Source organism: Erithacus rubecula (assembly GCF_903797595.1).
Source record: "Erithacus rubecula genome assembly, chromosome: 4".
Classification (NCBI taxonomy): Eukaryota; Metazoa; Chordata; class Aves; order Passeriformes; family Muscicapidae; genus Erithacus; species Erithacus rubecula.
In genome coordinates this window covers 18,197,949-18,219,758 of record NC_136686.1, presented here as the reverse complement: position 1 = coordinate 18,219,758, position 21,810 = coordinate 18,197,949, and the positions used below count along the sequence as shown (strand labels likewise).

Sequence of the window (21,810 nt, the reverse complement as noted above, 5' to 3'; positions counted from 1 at the left end):
ATTAAAATACAATACATGTCCTTGGTATTCCATATCAGCTCAAAAAGAATATGTCCATGACTAAATGGTAATGTAGCCTTTCATCCTTACATTTGATTGTATATAAATGAATTAGCTATCTTAAATATCCTTTCATTAAAATCTTAAAAGGCCATATTATGTTTTTCTTTGTGCTATACCATTAGGATGACTCTGACTCTGAATTCTTCTCTCCATGTCCCTGAAATATTGATTTGATTGGAAACCTCAACCCCAATTATTTTTAAACACCATCTTTTGAAGTAAAACAAGCAAGAGCAGAATAAAGCTGCATCCTGAATGTGAGCAATTCTCGATGAAAACTAATGAGATTTTGTCCACTATTGCTTTAGTACTGCTCATTACCAACTTTTTTTTTTTTTTTAAATTATTTTTACTTTTTCTAAAAATGTATTACCTGAATAGAGCTCATAATGCATATCAGTGATTCACTCCTCCTTACCAACCTTTACAACACATCTGTCCACCATGGAATCCAGCCACTCGATGTACGACTCAATGGGGGACTGCTCCTCCAAAAGGTGATCAAACTCCTGATACACTGCCACACAAAACCAAAAAAAAGCCTTAGAACCCAGATTCTGTTTCAAACTGAAGAAAAACAAATCACAAAAGGCTACCAAAGAATCACAAGTTTACTGTATTTTTTTTATAACAGATTGCTTAACTGAAACAAATGCATCTGTCTTGGTGCTGACCCAAAAAGTTTGCTGGATCTCTTATTTTTTTTCTACTGAAAGTGATGCAGTCATTGAAAGTGTTATTTTGATGTGAGCCAATCAGAACCTATTTTTAAAAATTAATGTTTTTATTTAAGTTGTCTGGTGTGCCCAGAAGTGAAATGTTTAGGGTGTTCTCTATGAAGGGTGAGAAACTAGGCCTTGACCCTGCTGAAAAAATGTCATGCATGAAATTGATTCAGAAATGCATAAAGAATCTTCTAGGCACCAAGTGAATGAGTATTGTTGATAGGGGATTCATCTGTATAATGCTTTAGTTGCAAAAACAAGATTTAACTGCTGCAAATCATCTATTTGCAATGCCAGACACACACACACAAAGAATGTCCATTAACTTCTTCTTCAAAACAAATTGCTATCAGTGCAGATATACTCTACTTATTATCAAGAAGAGTTGCAAAAAAGCAACCTGTATACTTTTTGATCTTTTCCAAGTACACATGTTAATATTTTAATACAAGAAGTCAAAGCAAGTCATTCAACTGCAGTACTTAAAACTTCAAGTCTAATTTATGCATGAGAACCAATGTTTGGAAGACAAAGAACCACATGCTTTGACATGTCAACAGACTATTCTTCAACTCAGCTAAGATAAAAGGCCCAGTAGGTCAAGAAGAAAGATACTTTCTACCTGCTGTGTTACAGGATGATTTCAACGTGCTAAGCAATTCCATTTACAACTAATTATAAACAACAGGACGAAGGAATTTCTCTCCATAGGAAAGATAGTGAAGGGGGTGAAAAAGGCCAAGCATAGAGATGATAGCTAGGGAAATGAGCCAGAGAGGCTACCCAAAAATAATGCAAAGAACAACCTCCCTGATTCCTTTGGATCAGGAGGATGAGCAGGAATACATTTGCTAAACACCTGACTACAAATTTTTAACTGAGACTTGGAAAGGCTGAGTTACCAGAAACATTAGTTGAGGAAGAAGGAAAATGATGTTTGGGCCACCCTTATCTTCTTTCATTCTTTTATTGAATGGGCAACCTTCCTTCATTCAGAACAGGATCACAGAGAAATCTAAACGTTGTCTCCTTACCTGAGTATTTGGCTGGACAAAAACTGTCTGATACAACAGATGAAGTAATTCATATGCTGTGCAAAGAGGGGAGCAAGAGCAGAAAAACAAATCAGTTGCCTGCTTTGCTGCTGGAGCAATGCAACTGTGTAAAACGACCTATTTGAGAAAATTAGATGTTTAGCCTTTAGTGATTGCTAAAAATACCTCAAAAGGATCTGAGAATGAGGGAATAAAGTAGAAAGTATGTCAGAGATAGGTGGTCCAGCAGAACAGGAAAGAGGCTCTCTTATACCCAGTGATGTTGGTCTGTTTCTCTTAAGTTTGTTTATAGGCTTGTAAATCTGGGTTTTTTCTCTAGTTCTAGGAGCCAAAATTGTACTCCCTTGATTATTAGTAACAGGAGTATGAAAGCAGGCCTTAAATCAATGCCATATAAGTCATATAAGGCACAGTGAAAAAGATCTTTGGTCGAGTAGAATAAACATCAAAGATGGGAGGGGAAAATCCAAGTTCCAGAATATTCTCTATACATATCTGAGCATCTCATTGGCATCTTATTTCATGAGCTATTAGCTTACCATTTCTGACTAACTACAAAGGTCTAGAATATGGGAAAACTTGTATAAATCCAACAGCATTCAGGAAAATTCTGTTTGGTTTTATTCTGCTTATAGCACATACATAAGAAGCTTCATTGAACATTAAGGATGTTCTGAATAGCAGCCAAAAATGTTGCTGCTACTAGGGAGTATAACTCTGAAAACTCTCTTTTTTGACCAGTGGTAGGATGCTGGATAGATGTGGAAAACATAATGGACAACAGAAGGATTCACTCGACTTCTGGACTTCGGTCCCACTGTATGCTGCCATGTCAAGTTCCTATATCCTCAAAGGGGAAGAGGGCCATGAAGTGAATCAAGGGTTAAGAAAGAGAGGAAAGAACACCAAGAACCTCTCCCTGAAAGACAGAACTAGCAGAGAGTGCAAGGCCCATCAGGGTGGGATGGTACCAAAAGCAACCTAGTAGAGTCCAGGGTACCTGTGAAGGTGTCACCCTTGTCTTCCCAACCACTCCCTGAAGGAGTTACCTGACTAGCAAACCTGCCCTTGCTGGGCTCCCACAGGTGGTTGCCTGGGCTGTGCCCTGTTCAGGCAGGGTAAAAGATGACTGGTCCTCCTCAGGAGAGATGGCAATACAACAGGTGTGCTCCCAGGAAGTGAGGTTACATGAAGGATGTTGAGACAAAGCTCTGTTGCCTCAAAACAACAAAACTCAATGTGCTTTGGGTTACACCTGAGCTTATAACTATGCCACACTTGCTGGATGGTGGAAGGAAAATTTTGTATTTGCAAAAGATCTTCAATTGTAAAACCAATTTGAGAATGTCTCCAAAGTCACTTTCTAGTCCATGCCCTTCATAATAGACAGAAGCTAAATTAGCCAATGAGCTTGTCTGATATGGGACTTCTGCTTAGTCATAACAGTTTAGGGCAAAAGTTTATCCCATCAAATGCTCTTGGTTATGAAAACACTGTGTAAAAAGGAGTTTTTTATAAACAATTTACAAAGGACTCAAATACACAGTCACTGAAGTGTCAAAACCATTTAAAAGACAATTCTTCTGCAATTCCACAGGAGGAAAGATTGGATTTTGACACATTCAATGGCTAATCACAGATTTAGTTTGCTCAGGTTCACGGGGAAAATCCTCCTGAATTCGGGTGTAAGTTTTGTGCCACTGGCCATTCTGGGTACCAGAAAGGAACACATCAACAACAGTGCCCAGATCTATGTCCTAAAACATAAGACCTTGACAGGGCTTTGCCTTACATTTTGGTAAATGTTTCTGTATTTATCTTAATCCTCCAAGCAAACCAATGGCTGCAAAACCAGCACTACTTTCTCTGAGCTTTGTTTGCAGCAGAAAGCCAAGTTCACCTGGCTTTAATTGAAGATTCTGCTCTTACATTGTATGATGAGCTTTCTGTGTTCCTCCCGAGAGTCCTCCATAGTATAGAGGGTTTGTTTGGTAATGCTATTCAGATCCACATTCCTCCAGTCCTCCAGCATTTGAAATGTGATGTCTGCACTGTGGATCACTGTTCTTGATGCCTGTAATCCAATCCAATCTATTCATTAGTTCATGCTTTATTAAGTTAAAAAATAGGCTTTATCCCTTTTTACGCTTCCTTAGCTGGGCTCACTAAGTTGATTCTCCTCATGGACCCCCACCCACCAGCTTGATGTCTTATGGATATTACAGGGCCCTCGAACAAGAGAACTCTTCAGTCATTTTCCCTACTTTAATCAACTGCAAGTATTTTGACTGCAACCACCACAAATCCCAATGAGCAATATTAAGCTGATGCTGCCATTGCTAGACTCCTCAATTTCTAACAGCTCTGCTGGTTTTCATTTCAAGTTTCAGTTCAGAACAAAAAAGCAACATCAAACCAATATCAAACAAACCCCACTCAGGTTTGCACCCTCCCCTCTCCCAGTCTTGGAAGACTCTCATTCTTCCTCAGCCACATGAAAAGGTTAAAACTCCTTGTCCTTCTCATCAGATCCATGTCTTGCCTGGTTGAGACAGGGATCTGCTGCTGGTAATGGGGAGGATGGACTGAGAGTAAAGGGAGTGACACAAGGCCATGGTCATGTACACAGATCTCTATAAATTGAGCAGAGGTGATAACACACACCAAGGCTATCAGCTTCCCCAAGAGAGTGATGCACTTGAAGAGCCCTTCACCTGAGAGATTTGATCCCAGGTTTGATGCACAAAGTTGTGGTTTCTTTGTCTTGATTTCCTCTGAATGGCTATGGACCTCCAGAGTTCAGTGACAATCTGTGGCATTTGGGGAAAGGTAGCACAGATATCTCTGTCTCCACTACTAAAACAATGGTGGAAGAAACCCACCAAAAATTCCTTGCAGGAGTGCTTTTATTTCCCTAGAGCTTCTTTATGTGGGCTTCACCCCTCACAGGGTTAACCTGGGGTTTTGGATTCACCTCCCAAAAGTGGAGCTTTCAGGTGTCAGGGAAAAAAACTATCCCCTCCAATATGTGGATGAAACATTAATAAATTCAATGCATTGTCTCCCTTTTTATACTACACAGAATTCAGCTTCATAGCTTTGTACAGGTAATTCTGATATAAACTGGTAAAAACCAAACACTTTGGAGCAGCTTCTGTATTCACTGGCTATGCTTACAAGAGCACATCTATTTACAACCCAGTTCAGCTGTTTTCCCTTTTGCTAATTTTCATTTGATTTATAATATACAATTAGACTTGGAAGGTATTGTTGGGCATGTAGAAATTTTTCTTGCTTTGCAATTGCACAGATACAAACAGCTCTGAAATCAATGGAATGTCTCTCATTTGTTTCCTGGAAATGAACCATCTCTTCAAATCAAATAATAATTTTGTTTCATGAAAGTACCCCGCTGAATTTAATAATCAGGGGTTGCCAGTTGTCCAGAAAAGCTTTTTTCAGTGATTACTCTTTGATTTTGTAGAGATGGCCAGAAAAAATATTGGAGACAAACTGCTAACATATCTCCTCCTCTGAATAAAGTCTAACCTGTCAATTAATAAAATTATTTGAAAAGTCAGTAAAAATGGCATTAGTCAGACTTGGGTAACTGAGATTCTTACTTGGCAGAGATGATTTAGAGATGTCTGTCGCCGTAGTATTTGTGAGAATCTTCTGGACACTGCAGGAAAGAGGAGATACATATATTTGCATACTGTGCCAAATAAGGATAATTATTTCAGAAAGTATTAAATTAAACAAGAAGAACAACAAAAAATATAACCAGTTTCCTATACAAAATTGTGGCTGCATTGGTTTGCACTCAACAAGCCCAGTTTTAACTTAATTTAAACCTTGACCTAAACCCTTAAATCTGGATGCTCAATCAGTTTTACAGAAGCATATTACAAGCAATTATTTATAGATGCTGTGAATAATGAGATGACAAGAGAAACAGAGGACAATGGAAAAGCTTTGCTTGTTCAGCATAGCAAATTTTCTCTTGCTACACAAAGGAACTGGAGAACAGAAAGAACTATTTAATAGGAAGAAAAATGTTGGTGCAAGAATAAGTGCACATAAAATAACAATAGGTGCATTATGTGTGGAAATGAGAAAAGGTTGCTAAATCTTCATGCAATCAAGTTTTGGAGAAGTCTTTTGACGGGTAAGGGCTAAACTCTGATCCAGTTTCAGGTAGAATTTGATCAAAGTTTCTGAAAGCAATTGCATGATACTAATACATTATGGGCTGAAATAATCCAGGAGGTAGGTACTTCCCAGTTTAGCTCTTTGCAAGTGATATGGATCCTGAATTAAAGTATTTCCTATTCTTGGAAAATGAGTTTTAAAAGGTTGTATTGTGCTTTTTTTTTTTTTTTTTTTTTCTGAATCCAGTGACTTGGGAACTGCAAAAATGACCAAAGTTTGCAGCTCCTGCTGTCAGTACCTCCACTGGCTGTGTACCCTATCACAAATTCTGATGAGGAGGAAACAGCTGCAGAAGCAACAAAAGCTCATGTAAAAGGCAGGGTGCACACAGTGTTTTCCTTATATCAAAAGGACCAGATTTGCAGATCTCTCCAAAGAGATGCTAGATATGATCACAGAGTGAGCTTTCCCTCCATACTGTGCATAAAGGCATTAAAAATTACAGACTGAGAATGATAAAAGAGTGCACTGTACATCTCTTTCAGTCTGCCTGTAAGATTGGCAAAGATTTTGCTGTTGAAGATTCTCAATATTTTTGAACTGGAAAAATTTGTAGTAAAGCATATTTTCAGTTCAAACTTAGTTTAATTTTTAAAATAAATTAGTAAACAATTCAAACCACCCTGAAATTAATTGTTCCAACCTCCCTCCTGACTATTCTCAGTAACATATACACCTAATTTTCCACGCTGATCAAAATAGTTAATCCTTCTCCTAAATTAGTTTTTTTTTTCCCCTTTAACTTTGTGGTGTGGAATTTAGTGCTCATGAAAGGCAAAGAATTGAGAGCTGTGAAATAAAGCAGGCTTTATCAATAGGTGATGTGCACTGCAGGCATCTACAAAGCACGTTTGAAAAGGACTAGTGCCCTTTCCTGTGGTGACAGGGTAATTTGATCTCCTTCATTTCTAACTCTGGCACTTTTTTGAGCGAGGGCCTCAAGCTGTATTCAAATTCTGCTAGCCTCAAGGTTTGTTTAATAATTTTCTTTGCCTAATATAATGCCTAATGTTTGCTTACTATCAACAAAATTAATTTCTTATCAGAATCCACAAGAAAGGAAAAGAAATTCTCATTTTGAGCAATGCCTCATTTCACTGAGATCAATTCTCATGAACAAGTGGAGATTCTAAGTGAATGCAAGATTTACAATGATGGCAGGTTCTAATTCCTAAAAGAACACTAGTCTTTCTTCCAATTAATTTGTAATCAATAAACATTGTCCATTCCAGTTTAACAGGAGAGAGATTGGGCAATACATACACTCAAATTTGATATTTCGTAGGTTTTCTGGTAAATCGTGGAGAGCAACTTTCAGCCACTCATCCAGTTGCTTTGCAAACTTTCGGATCACCTGTGTCAAACTGAAAAAAGGAATCACAACATCACATCAGGTTTACTCTGTGCATTGTACTATAAATGCTGTCAGTGTGTGAATACCATCAGTCATTTATTTACAACTCATTATTATGCAGAGTTGCTAACATATTTTGGTTTGTAGGCATGAAGAAAAACTTCTGAAACTGCGGACAACTTTTGCAAGGAAAGAAAAATTTATCACCATGTTCAAAACCTCACATCTCTGTAAGGCACTGCTTTGATAATTACAAATGGTATTTTTACTTTAAATAAAATCATTCCCACTCTCTACAAATGGGAATTCACAACTGTTTAAAGGAGACAATCAAGCTTAAGATTTCAGCTCTGTTGTGCTCACATTTATACAGATGTACAAGGGGATTTTCAAGTGGAGCAACAACCAACTCTGCTGCAGGCCAGGGCCAGTTACTGAGTGATGATGGTGGTGGGGAAGAGTTTTCAGGCCAAGCCCACACAGGTGGGGGAGCTGCAGGTAGAGCAGGACCTGCCTGCTTAGCCCTGCACAGGACTGGAACTTTCCCAGACAAGTGAAATTTCTCTCTTCTTTCTTGTTACCCTTTCCTGGTGGATCCATAATTTCCTGTTAAACTTGGTAGGCAGCTCATTTTGCCCTTCTTGTTAGAATCCTCAGTGAAAAATGACAGTTCCTAGGAACAGTTGTGGAGTGTTGTACAGATGATCCCAAGAGTTGGTTCTGACAGACAAAGCTGCACTGCCTGTAGCAGTGCTAGAAATGCACAAATGAGAGAGAAAAGATACAAGGAACTTCCCCTTTCAACCAAGAAGCTTTTTCTGCTTGTACTCCTGGCACACTGCACAGACAGCAGAGGTGGTAAAATAAACACACCTGCTCTGCTGCACAAAACACCCAAAGAGAACAGGGGATGGATGACTGCTGGGCTCACTAAAATGTGCCTTTTCTGGATAGCCAGAATTTGTTCCCAGGAAGTATCCCAGAGGATTCTGGCTGAGTCAGCAAGATTTCCTTCAGGAGCTTCCATTGCAATGAGACCCTTCTTCACCCCCTCCAGTGCAGGCTATGGCTTAATAGCCACAATCTGGCCCTTTATATGCATTACAAAAGTCTATATTCACACTCAAGTCTCTCCTTATTTGCTATGAAAGAACTAAGCAGCTTGAGAAAAGGACTGCTGTTCTGTTTAATCCTTCCAATGAAATAGATTTGGGGGGGGTGAGGGGCAAAGCCTGTAAAAATGTACATGTCTTATCAAGAACAGCCCGTGCTTATAGCAGATTTCTTGTGTAAAATACTTTCACTTTAGCAGTCATGAAATTCATGTAAGAGAGTAGAACAACATTGGGAAAACATTTTCCTTGATTAGAGACACTTCAAAATCTTAAGGGCTAAACACAGTAGCAATAAAAATCTCCTAGAGCAATATTCTTAAAAAATTACTCAATGTCAAGAACACATCAGTCAAGTTATATTAAAAGTGTACAAGACTATTTAGAAAAAGATGACTTCCTGATGCACATACAAGTAAAACCAGAGAGGAAAACATGTTGTCTGCACTCAGTGATTACACTTTGTGCTGTGGATTGGTGATCCCTGTCCTGCTTTAGGTCTATGAACAAGAATTCTTGAATTTACACTAATGAACATCAGGTAGGAAGAGACCAGCTGAAATCTATCACATGGTTTGGGAAAGTCAATTTAATTTGGGTTTAGCTGGACATTAAGAAACCAAGAAGAAGGTGGTGTCCTTCATCACATAAAACCCCCCAACTCTCCAAGTTTTTCATAATCCAGGTCTTGTTAAAATCTTAACATCTTTTCAGGAACATGCTCTTCAATTCCTTTCAAATGACATTCTGGTTTAAAGTCAGAAAATGGGTGGTAGCAAGCAGCTCTCCAAGAACTGGTGTCATCCTTGAAGAAAAGAAATATAACAAAGACAGCAGAGCTAGAAGGGGTCAGTCACCTGTCAGGTAAGGCTTGTAGTACTGTTGGCATCAAAACTCCAGAAATTGCCTTGTACAGAATTGAGTCACAAACTCCCACTATATTCACTACAGTTGAAGAACCCAGCACGGGCAGCATGTGAGGAGGCATCCCTTGCCAAAAGTGCAGAAGAAAACTTTGAACCTGCAGTCATGAGAAGAAGCAGGAATGTTAAAATTAAAATAACAAAGGCACAAATACCATTCTCTTTAAATGACCCTGCTTACACAACATTTATTTTAGCCTAGAGCTGAGGTTATGGGGTGCAACACAGGCAAGGCAAATTCCTTCACTAGACAGCACACAGTGGGATAATCAGCCAGAGGGTGAGCAGGCACTTGGGACTGGTGACAGGGACTCTTTGTGTCACTGCAGTAGAGACACCCATGGGAATCACTGTATTTTTACCTTCCATTAGTGGCTGATGAGTTTAACTCTTTGGCTTCCACATGTCAAGTATTTTTCTGTCTGTTTGCACTCTATCCCTCTGTACAAAGGAATGCAATCGAGGCCTTGGTGGAGGGAGAAAGGGAGGGGGGAGAGTAGGAGAGCAAATGGCTTACAAGGGTCAATATACCATTTTCTGTCTTTGCTTTGGAAAGAAACACTACACTTTTGGATTTTATCTTTCCTCCAGTATGAAGAAAAGAAGAGAAAAGTGGTGAAAGGCAAAATAAATAAAAATAGGGGAAATATTTCAACAAAATATACCTCTGAAAATTTTAATGTGGGGAATAAAGGTGTTAGTCAGAGAATGATGTGATCAGTTCCACAGGGGTCAAAACACCAGCACTCACGAATTATAACTTTCTGCATGCCATCTGTAGTGAAGTAAGCAACCACACCACGTGTAGTCATTTTTATATTGCTGCTGCTCAGCCCTTCTCCTACCATAGATCCTGATAAACCTAATATAATATAGCATCTTGCTCTTAAGAAACTATTCTGAGACTCGCCCAGCTAAATTTCCTGAATGCGTCACGTATTTTTCTCACATGGAAACTTCTAGACTCAGTACAATGGTGCAAAACCAGCTTTAAACCAGAAGAGTGTGAGAATCAAACAGTAAGAAGAAGAAAAGCAAAGAATTTTTCCCAATTGTTCAGAAAACAGAGTCAAAAGACATTTCCTTTGGTTTTTTTCCCCCAGGATCTGAATATCATATTTGAATCAGGTTCTTAGTATCTCTGTAGCCAGATTTGTTATCCTAGATAAGAAGCCATCTTCCCATGTAATATAAATCTCCTTGCATTCCAGTGACATTTTATTTTTCAGCTCTAATTATAGAGCTGTCTGCATGCAGTGTCAGAAATCCCTCAGATTCAGTCAGATATGAAGAGGTACAATCCTTGCCCATCTCTAAGAGATGGTGTTAACTGCTGAGCAGTGTGTGTGTGCTCCTAGCTGCACTGCAGTACCACTGAGCAGCTGGAGCCTTCAGCTATGGCTCTCTGGGATATCTGGGGGGCTGTAATCCCCCCACCACTCTGCATCCGTGTTATCAGACCAGCAGAGCTCACTGTTGCTGCTGCAACACCTGCCCTGGCTCTGCTGAGCACTCAGAGGAATTCCTTCAGACAGCTCAGTCCCAACAAAAAGCTTTGAAAAGTTGTGGTGAGCACACTTCTCGAGTTGTAAGAGCTGGATTTTCCAACATCTTGTAAGGGGATATTGCTACTTTAATCCTGCTGGAGAGCAGAGGGCAAAAACATTCTCACTGCTTTTGTTCTTCCAACTCACCCAGTGTTGTAAGTGAGATTTAGTGCTATCAGTCACATATCAGATACTCAAGTACAGCTATTGTTCCTTGCTCCTGAGAAGCACTGAGCACCACAAACCCCTAAGTCTGTAATATAACATACAAAATAAGATCTCAAATCCATTGATACCTTACATATCATTAAACTGCAACAGCAGTTTCTAGCCATACCTCGTCAAAGTTTGCTCTTATTACAGTGTCTAGTATCCTCTGACAGTGAGTCCTATACATCATAATAAAGGTAGAAACCTGAAAAAGAATGAGAGAGACACACAAAAGATCATTCTGCTTTAGGAAATCCACTTTTAAAATATCAGAACACAGAGCACAGTAAAAGCAAGTTTTTTTCCCTTATCTGTGCACAACTGCAAAAACACTGGAATCAGTTTAAGTGTATTTAGATTAGCTGTAAGATGAGTTTTCTTCCCAAAAGTAAATTCTCCCTTTGAATTCATGGATTTTTCTGTCAATAGGATTCTTCAAATGTAAGGGGAGCAAAAAGCCTCAGTGAGATCAAAGACGAGAATGTGGCCCTAATTAGGGCATAAAGAACTAAAAAACCCTATTCTTTTGTCCACTTCACATTGATACTACACATGTGAATAGAACCAGAAACCTAGCAAGCTCAGCCAAGAGGAGCCAGAGCATTTTTGTCATATGTGCAGATGGGATTCTCTGAATTTCTACACTAGAAGAATGAGAAATGCACTAAGTCCCTCTCTGCTCAAGAAAGCATTAGAACTATTTGTCAGTTGTCATCAAGTGTATTCACAGATTAGAGGGCTGTAACATATTTTAAAAGTTGCCCTCAAACATCACATAATTTTAAAAGTTGTCCTACTCTATGTAACATAGCTTTTTAAAAGATATGCACAGGCATCAGAAATATTGTATAGCTGATAGTGTCAGCTCCCTTTTTAAGGGAAGATATTTCTTCCTATTAGATGAAGTAATTCAGCCCCCCATAAATCAAGTCAAAGCATTATTAAACTTTAGTTTAAAGTCTTTATATATTAGACAAAGCTTTCATCCAGAGCAGGAGGGGAAAAAAGAAACCAAGACAAGCTGAGAAAAGATTTCCAAACTGTTACCTTCTCCTCTGGCAGACTGGCTGGCAGATTTAGATCTTTGACATTTGGAAACTCTGGCAGCAATGTTCCCAGTTTGGATCGTGGTGAATACGCCACTGTCTGTTTGGTAACTTCTTTTTTTCCTGTTTCGTTGACCCAGGCTGCTCCTTTTTTAGAATACATCACATCATAATACTGGGAGTTTTCTTTCACTGCAATTCCATAATAATGGTACCTGATACGTAGAGATGCGTATTTTATAAAGCAAATTGTTTGTAAATTAAAGAAAATTTTATGGAGGCAAAGGAAACTGATAATTCAAATTATTTCTACAGCAAAATAGACTGATCAATAGTTTATACATTATTAACAAGCATTGATTCAGCAGCAGAATACTGTGGTTATATACTGAGCTTCCAATTTTTCTTCCTTGGGGTAAAAGTAAGGTGACTCTGTTGTAGGGCAGGAAAATGATGTCATTCCATTTTTTAACTTCTTAGTAAAAAACAAAACATCCTAAAGCTACTTGTGGGCAGAGCTCAGCTGTGCAGATGCTCCTTTAGCTCAGCAATAAGCAGAGGTACAGACCCTCTGGACTGGCCCTTCTCTTGTTATTTCAGCTCCCTGGTTCTCAGGCTGCTGAGGGCTGGCTTAGACCCTGAAAAACACAAGTCTGTATTGCAAACGGGTTGATCAGAATGTTTCAAAAATTGAAAACAATGGAAAGAGGAATAGAAAAGGCTTGTGCTGAAGAGCAATGTATGGCAGGAAATGCACAGCTCCAGTTATTTGCTGTATATCCTAGCATCAGCACTGGGCTTTGATCAGCCAGGGATAGGACACAGCTCTGACTCTGAGGCCACACTGGAATTACAGTGTGGCTGTGCTTGGCCTTATGGCACAAGTTTGTGCTACCAGCTACTCATTTATTATAGGTGCTGGCTTGAGTAAAACTCAAATCAAAGCAGCAGAGATTTTATTTTAGCCCTTCTGTAAATTCCTAACTTTTATTTCAGTTTTTCAGCTGCAGGCATCCAACCCATCAGCTAAATTAGTAGTGATTACAAAAAGCATCACAAGATTGCATTGCTGGTACACTTTTGCTTCAGCCAAATTCTACAAAGACTTTGCAATGATTCTCCACTTCTCTCCTTATAGCCTATAAAAAGCCTATCAGATCATTATGAGACTGTCTTCTGGACCCCACTATGATGGCACAAGAAGTTTCCATCTCTGGAAAAATAAAAAGAGTTTCTTTGATTCTTCAGTCAGTTAATATTTCAGAGTGCTGCCACCACATCTGTTCATTCAAATAGACACAAATTCACTTGAGGCAGTTCTACAAAGGTCATCAATGAAATTAATTACAGAGTAGCATGTAAGTGATGGTAGTTTAAACTAACTGGTGACTTTTCCTTTTTCCACTCACAGTCATTCACCCACTGATCAGTGCATGCCATAATTCCCAGCAGAAAATAGTGGCAAAGATCTGTAAGGCCAAATTTTCTATCAGCATATATGGGCTGAGAGGAGGCCTGGGCTGTTGTAGCAAATTTCTAGTACATGGTTCCTGGCCTTTCCTGGACATTCCCTGCTTTCCCTTAAAAATAAAAGCTATCTTGAATTCAATATTGAATAATCCAAGTGACATATCTTAAAACATTACACTGGCATGGTATGAATGGAATTTCCTAGCTTCAATACCTGAGAAAGCAACAGTATTTGCTCTAATTTTTCCCATCAGAGCCTAGGTCAAAGCATGTATTCTATGTAAGAAACCAGGCTTGAGATTGTTCCTAACCAGGTAATTAGTGGCCAGGGGTTACAACACCAGCTGTAGAAGTTTGGTGCTTTTTTTTAAGCTTGAATGGTAACACCTCCAGCTCTGGGTTTAAGTGCCCGGTTTGGTCCCTGGCAGCTGCCAGGTGAGCACTGCACATAAGAGCCATAAAACTCACACATGGCCTGTGTGCTACATCTGGGATAGGGGAACCCTAAAAGAAATACTGTGGGGAGCCAGCAGCACAAACTGCTCAGGGAAGGGTGGGAAGAGGGAAAAAATTAGAGCAAGAAGAACTGAAAGGCTTGTGTAATTTAAACAGGGATCAGTCTTGTATCAAGTTTTGTCTTAATCAGTGAAAGGGAAAAAAAAAAGCCTGGAAAATGTAGTAGAATTTCACTGTGCAGCGTTTAATTCCTGGTATATTTCACTTGGTAGTAAACTGCATAAAAGAGGTTTCCATGGAGTTTCAAAGTCATATAGACAGCAGTTGCAAAATTAATTCCATATTTTTCTACCTAACTTCTTCTTTCAGTAATTTTACTAGCCCAAAGGGCAAAAACTTACTGGAGTAATTTACACAGATTCTTTTCCAATTACGTTTTTGTATTTCTATCAGAAAAAAAAATCAACTTAGTTCAATAAACAGGGCTTGAAAGTATGATATATAGAAGAATAACATGTAGACAATAAAATTGTTTTTGTGTTACAGTGAATTTTTTTCACCCTCATCTATCTGTTATATACAGCACTCTTTTAAAGAAAGAAGCAAAATTCCCTTCACACCATGTAGCTTCCACTGGTTTAACTCACACCTTGTGTAGCAAATTGAAGAGTTTCAGACTACAGTACAGAAAGAAATTGGCTTTTATGTTCAGCTGCCTTCTCACGGCTCACCTGTGGTGGAACTGTTTTTAAGCTCAGTGCAAGAGAGAACAGCTGCACGCTCACATCAATAAACCAGCTGCAAAACAGAAACCTCACAACTGATGAGCAAGAGTACAGCACCACTGTAGCTCTGAACTTTGTGATGTTACAAGGCAGCCATGCTATAAAAAGACTGAAGGCAGAACAGTGTGAAGTCAGATAACCACTCCTACAGCTGAATTTCCTTTGGCAGTAGCAGGGAAGTGGAAGGAAAATAATACTGGCAGCAATCGGTCAGCACAGCTGGTGATAAAAGGACTGAAGTGTTAATGCCTAATGTAATTTCTGCATGTAACACTTAACTGGAATGCAGTCAGATGGCTCTGAAAACAAAACCAGGCCTCAGTTACACCTGTGCTGGGCCTTCCAAGGAGAGTATTTATCTCAAAGTACAGCGTGCAGGTAGTCTCTGTGTGTATGACAGAACCCCCTTTCTGCTAGATAGGGAGCAGAACCATTGCACAAGTGGCGTGGAAGGAGTATGTGGCCTGAAGGAGTGATGTTATGGCAACTCTGAGTTTGTATTTAGGACCTTTCCTAAAATCAAACCATCACTTAGCTGCTTAAATATGTCTGCTCTAGAAAAAACAAAACTTAGTTATAAAAATTAAGAAAATATCAAGCTTGGGGAAAGAACATTTTGTCCCATCAAAGAAATACTGTTTGGCATGGACCATTTATTAGAAGAGCACAGTAAATCTGGCATTTCTTTTACCATCTTAGTTTCTTTTTTACTTTAAAAAGCAGGTTATTCTAGCTTTAGTTTGTAAGATCAATCCTAATAGCATATTTCATTCTCAGCATTTAGCCATATCATGTTTTTCAGGCCTTATTTTGAAAGGGAAGCTTTGCCAAAACATTTTGCAAACACACCATCTCACATTTTCATTTTCTTTTCCATAGTTTTTCAGCTGTGACCTATAGACACTCCACTTTTGCTGCTCTCTAGAATTTTGTGAAAGCTAATCAAGAAAAGCAGATTTTATCATGTGAGAGGTTCTTATGTTTGTCACAGAAAGATTCAACGCTCCCCTGGAAAAATTTCTTGGAGTCCACATCAGAAAAAAAGTATAAAAACATATCTGTGTCCTCTACATAAATTGGTAGAATCACATCTTATCAACAAGTGCAAAAAGTCAAATACCCCAGGAAGTGCACTTTTAATTCCGAATCAGTTTCTCATTCTGGAATTAGTATGAGCTGTTTTCAGAAAATACCATCCTTTGGGCAAGGTAATAAGTTACTACTTTAATCACCTAAAGGTATGTTGGTAGATGGAAAAACTGGTGGTTAAATACAGGTTTGTGGACAGTTTCAGTTTAGGTCAATGTGTGTTCCTACCTAAATTCTAAAGGGCATTCTGACTCTTGCTCTCTAGCCTGAAACATGATGCTAACCAGTTGTTATTTCCCTGTCTCCAACAGTAGCTCCACTGCTCCTGAGTGTGAATGTCCTTTAGGTTGTGTAAAGTGAATTGAGATGAAAAACAGTGTGGGAAATATTGCTAATCAAATCAGTAAAAGGGCTCCATTAGACCAGCTTTGCAGGATCACTGCTGAATCTATAAGATAATGTAAAGATTACAACAGAACCTCAATGAAATTGTTTTTAAGTCCCCAGCCACACAAATTATTCCCTGTTCTCACTCCCCCTCCAGTAAAGCTGGGGTCCTGTGAGGGGTGACAATGACACACTGCTTACTTTGATTGGCCTCTGGTTCCAAGCCTTCTTGTCGTTAGTTGTGGAAACTGTTGTCTTATTATCTGCAAATAAATAGAACTGATATTTAGTCAAATGGAAAGGCACATTAACCAATGCTTAATTTAATATGAACTTTTAAGACAAAAAAGCAGAAAAACAGTACTGTGATGTCTGAAAAATATATGGTAAGAGAAATCAGAAATAAAGTTCTTGATTTTTTTCCATTTCTGAAAGGGGCAAAGAGACTTCAAACTTCACTATGATTTCATTAACTACCATTAATTTAAATACTTTCAGAAGTTACTGGAATAGAACATATTTCCTTAAAAATTTAAGATCAGTTCTGCCTCTAAGCTAAGAAGCACTGTAATTAGAATTGGCTTGGCTGCTTATATCACTTTGCAGGATCAACAAAGTTCTCTACAGACCTTCACACACCACCCACTAAACACTTCTTATTCTAAAATATGATTCTTTGAAAAGATTTTGGTATTTGACAGGGGCATCATTTCTACCAAGGAAAACTCATCATGACATTTGTAAAGATACCTCATAATCAATTTATCCTCTATGGAAAACAAGTGGATCTCAGAAACAGTGGGATGTCATCAAGAATGCAAACTCTAGTGTGTCAGCAGGCATTAAAAGAACACGCTACTACAACCCCAAACTTCTCCAGTGCCAGTTGCATTTAAGGAAATAAATCAATGAATGTAGATTGTGCCTTAAGTCGTCAGAGCCTCCCTCAGCCAGGTTAATCCTGATGAAAAAGATTTGCTGTTGTTGCTGGGAAGGAGATGCTCAGCACCTCAAAGGATTGATCCAGATTCTCACTGGGGTCTGCAGTAGGAGAAAAAGTTTTCTGCAACAACAGTCATGCAAAAAAACCTGCAGTAAGCCTTGAAGGAGTTTTTACTTTTAAAGGAGAATTTACTTGATAAGGAGCTACTTTCTTTTAAAATTTAGAATCCATTTTAATTGTGTTTTTCTTAAAAAAGTGCTAAATGCTTCCTCTTTGGGGTGTAGCACCAACTAATATTAAAGGAAAACAAGCCTGCAAGATGGAATATAGCTGTTCAACTAAGAACAAAGTCCATTTATATTTATTAAAGTCAATTAAATAATATAGATTCTTTTCTCCATTAGCCATTTTGCCACCATGATAAATATTTAATCCTGATTGATGACTGAAAGCTTTGGAACATGTATTTAGATCAAAAGGTGCTATATAAATAAAGACATTACAATGTCACATATTTGACCATTTCTTCAGCACTTTTTGGGAGGTTTTAGCAAAGGTACAACCACCTATCCTTAGTAGCATGTAAAAATTGACCTGTGTTGGTTTCCAAGAGCTTTGCACAAGCTGGCTGATGTCAAAAATGCAGCAAAGACTCAGAGTCGCTAGGTTGTTCAGCTTTAATTTCTGGAGCAAAACTTCAGCAAACAGTAAAACACTTTTGTGGAGCTGTGAAAGTTCAGCCTAGCTGTTTGATAAATGAGCAGACAGGCAAGCAGCCCTTCTTTCTTTTTTTGTATGGATTCAATGAAGCCTGCCTAAAGAACACCACATGCTGTTCCAGCTACTGATCTAACATTCCGCAACATCTCAGCCTTCCAAATTCCCTTTAATTACACATTAATCCCACCCCTCTCTCTTTCATTTTCTGCAGACAGGGTTGGGGGCTCCACAAGGCTGTGGGAAAAAAGGCAGTGTTGAAGAACTACTTTCTGAGGATGGGTTTTTTTTGGGCTAGGGGATTTTTTTAAAGGTTGGTTGTGTTAGTTTTTTATTGGTTTTTTGGAGTGGTTTTTTGAGTCAGCTGTCATTCAGAAAATACCATTCCTCTCCAAAAGCTGCTCTTACAGCAGTTGACTTAATATTGTAGATAGTCTTAGTCTACTTTTCCTTTTGGAACAGCATCAAACCATATTACTTTCAAGTCTTTCTAGTAGCAGTGAAGTGCTACAATGCACACTGTAAATGCTACTTTATGAACCATATGCCATGGGAGTTACTGGGATTTAAATAAATCAGCCAATTTCTTCATAGCAGGGCAGAGGTGATCAGGAAAAGAGAATAATAATGAAGCAGTTGATCAAATGATCCCTTTTTCTTTTCTTTGTTTCTTTTTCAAATCCAGCACATTTGAAATGAGATACACCTCTCAGAATGTACCTTAAAAGTATGTATCACTTAAAACACTATTTCCCAGTAATTTACCAAACAAAACAAAACAAAATCCAAAGAAAATAATCAAGCAAAAATTTGAAAAAAAAGTCAGGATTTTTTTATCTAATGTTGCTTATGAAAATATAACATGGTATACCTACACCTAGGTGCTTGTACATACATGTGTGGTTATTAGTATCTGTGTTTGAAATAGAAGATGTCAAGTACTAAAAGACCTCTCTGCTCATATAAATGCTTATATTCAGCTTTACTTATGCAAATCTCTGTGCAATGATACTGGTAAAGCAGGAAGATTACCCTCAAAGGGGAGAGGATGTCAGACCAGGCAGAACAAAGTGGAGTTCACTGTGTGCTGAAATCAGTGGAAAAAGCAGAGAACCCAGCATATGTTTTTTTTTTAAATTAAATCATTGTCAACCTGAAAAATCACTGCACAAATATGTCATTGTTGGTTTAATGCTTATTAACTTTTAAAGACCTATAGGCAAAACATGTTAATTTACAGTTGTGTGGGGAAGGAAGTGGGTTCTAATGTCAGACATGAAAATTCAGGTTTGTATCTGAAAACCAAGTCAGATCATTTTCCTCCCATCACTGCAGTGAGGTTTGCACAAGCAAATGAATCAAACCAGACCACGCAGTCTGAGCTGCTTTTTGGATGGAAAGTCCCTGTTCTCACAGCAGTTCTGGCTTCTCAATAGAAACAGTGGCAAAAAGATCTCTTGGGTGGTGTCCAAGGGAATTTTGGAGTGAACAGATCTTTTATCACTGTTCTTCAGTGAAGCTAAAATTTCGCCTCACACTTCTCCAAAGTGACCATAATTTCAGGTGCCCTGTAAGATCTGAGTAAAAAGGTACAGGTTTTACATTTTCCAACTGCAATTTCACCTAAGTTAAATTGCAGTTTTGACTGTTGGGCATTATTTTAGGCTACCTGGCTATTTGGTTTTGAAACAGATGTCAACCAGGAATTTCACATGGAAATAGCTTCTGTCCCTACTATGTTAGCCTGAGAAAAAAAAAGAGTTCCTACAATTTCTTTCTCAGTTACTGAACATGTTTTCCCTCTCTGTTCTCTGCACTCTGCTTAAGACATCATCGTGCCTTCTCCCTACAGAAGATCTTCTATACCTTTTTTGATTAAAAACAATAGTATTAATAACTGCTTTATCATTTGGTGAATGCCTCCCACGTACATAAGATGAAGATAGAAGTCATTACATTATAAAACAACATATGTATAGTTTACACATTTTCAGAGGAATAGTATGTCCAGGTCAGCATTTGTTTAATATTGCTGCAGACAGTCTTGGCAAATGGTTTTCAGAATATCTGTACAGATAGACCACATGGGCAGATAACAGGATTTTTATCCCACTTCAGCTTTTTAAACCTAGCAAAGGTGTCTGAATAATTTGAATTAAATATCTAGTCCCTTGTATTTTTGGTCCTTAAAGCAATAAAAATGAAATGGGTTACTCGAACATCCATGTAAAACACAGAAAACTTTATGAGCAGCAACTAGAAAAATTCCTCTGTAAGGGTCTGTATTAGAGTCTGCACAACCTATTAACCTGAGGCACTGCAAACTGCAGGAGCTGCTCTGTTACCCACAAATGGCTGCAAGGGTGCATTCCTTCAACCTGATTACTGCCAGCTGTCATTTCTGCCACTGCCTCTCTCCCCACATCTCCAGTACTGTAACATTACAACACAGGCAGATCCAGGCTCAGAGTTAAAATGAGGAATTGCAGAATCACAGAATGGCTTGAGCTGGGAGGCATCTTAAAGATCATCTTATTCCAAACACTCTGCCATGGGCATGGACATTGTGCTTTCCCCACTGCACTGTGACCCATTGCTCCTCATTGCATTCACCATCAAACTGCGAACTCTATGTTTCCCAACTATTCCATCTAAAATAACCTATGATATGTCAAAACAAATCAGGGAAAAGAGATCGTGTAAAGAATCTTATGTGTCTGTCTACATGCAAACAACTAAGGATGGAAGAAACCAGAGATGTATGGGGCCTTCTAAAATAATTTTTTCCCTTTCCTTTGTAAAAATATTCAATTTTACTCTGGCGCAACAGGCAGAGGATGGCTTTTAGAAGTCTTTTCCCTAGAATAATTAAAATTTCTGCTTTTAAAAAGGCATGATCATTTTGTTAGTGCACCTAATCTAGAGGAATATTATTCTTCATTACTCATGTTCCTTTCTATTTGACATAATTCTAGCCTTACTTCTAGAACTTCACCAAGTAGAGAAATAAGATCAAATTAAATTGCAACCCAGCAATTGCACACAGCCAAAATGAGAAATGGATTCCAAGCTCTGCACTCCCTAGCTTTGTGAGATTCCAGAGAGATTCTATATGCTGTGGAATAAATTCTCTTTCCTCCCATAACAGTTCTTCATAACAGGGCCTGGTAGTTTTTCTCTCAGTTCAGGTTTCAGGTCCCATATCTAGACAACATGCTTTTCTTTTATGGAGTCAGGTACAGAAGATGTGTATTTATTTACCAACTTCTGTTGTGGTATTTCAGTCTTAATATTCTTTGCTGCAGCAGCAAAGAAGTCAGTGATACCAAATATTCTCAAAGAGCTATGCTTTCCCATTTCTCATTGCTGTGAGACACAAGCAATACTGATGTCCTCAATCTTGTAACTGAAAGAGTTTTGGGCTCATTTGTCTTTGACCCAGCATTGTTCCAGCTGGGTCATTCTAGGTTTCCTCAGCTGCTTCAGTGCTTTTCAAAATCGTGCTCTGAGACAGATGTTATTATTAACACCTGTATTAAGAAGTTCCTTATGGCTCAAAATGGCTTGGTGCTGATTCAACATCATATTATCTTGAGGAAATGGTCAAGAAAACTTGCACTATTAAACATCCACTGATAGGAAAGAGTATAATCAAAGTAGTCCAAAACACCCTTTCTGTCTCTCAAATCCACCAAACTGTGTAAACAAAAGGAGAA

The 21,810-nt window shown here is 38.5% G+C and overlaps 1 protein-coding gene across 1 annotated transcript in view; it reads right to left on the bottom strand.

Moving 5' to 3' along the window:
- The window catches only part of RFX4 (regulatory factor X4), an 83,520-nt gene that overhangs the window by 23,812 nt on the left and 37,898 nt on the right, over positions 1-21,810 (bottom strand). Inside the window, exons 5-12 of the mRNA XM_079303623.1 lie at positions 16,636-16,697; positions 12,249-12,462; positions 11,329-11,406; positions 9,379-9,542; positions 7,319-7,419; positions 5,467-5,525; positions 3,773-3,917; positions 486-580 (exon numbers count right to left, since the gene is read on the bottom strand). Coding sequence (XP_079159749.1) covers positions 486-580; positions 3,773-3,917; positions 5,467-5,525; positions 7,319-7,419; positions 9,379-9,542; positions 11,329-11,406; positions 12,249-12,462; positions 16,636-16,697 — 918 coding nt within the window. The remainder of the gene's footprint in view (positions 1-485; positions 581-3,772; positions 3,918-5,466; positions 5,526-7,318; positions 7,420-9,378; positions 9,543-11,328; positions 11,407-12,248; positions 12,463-16,635; positions 16,698-21,810) is intronic.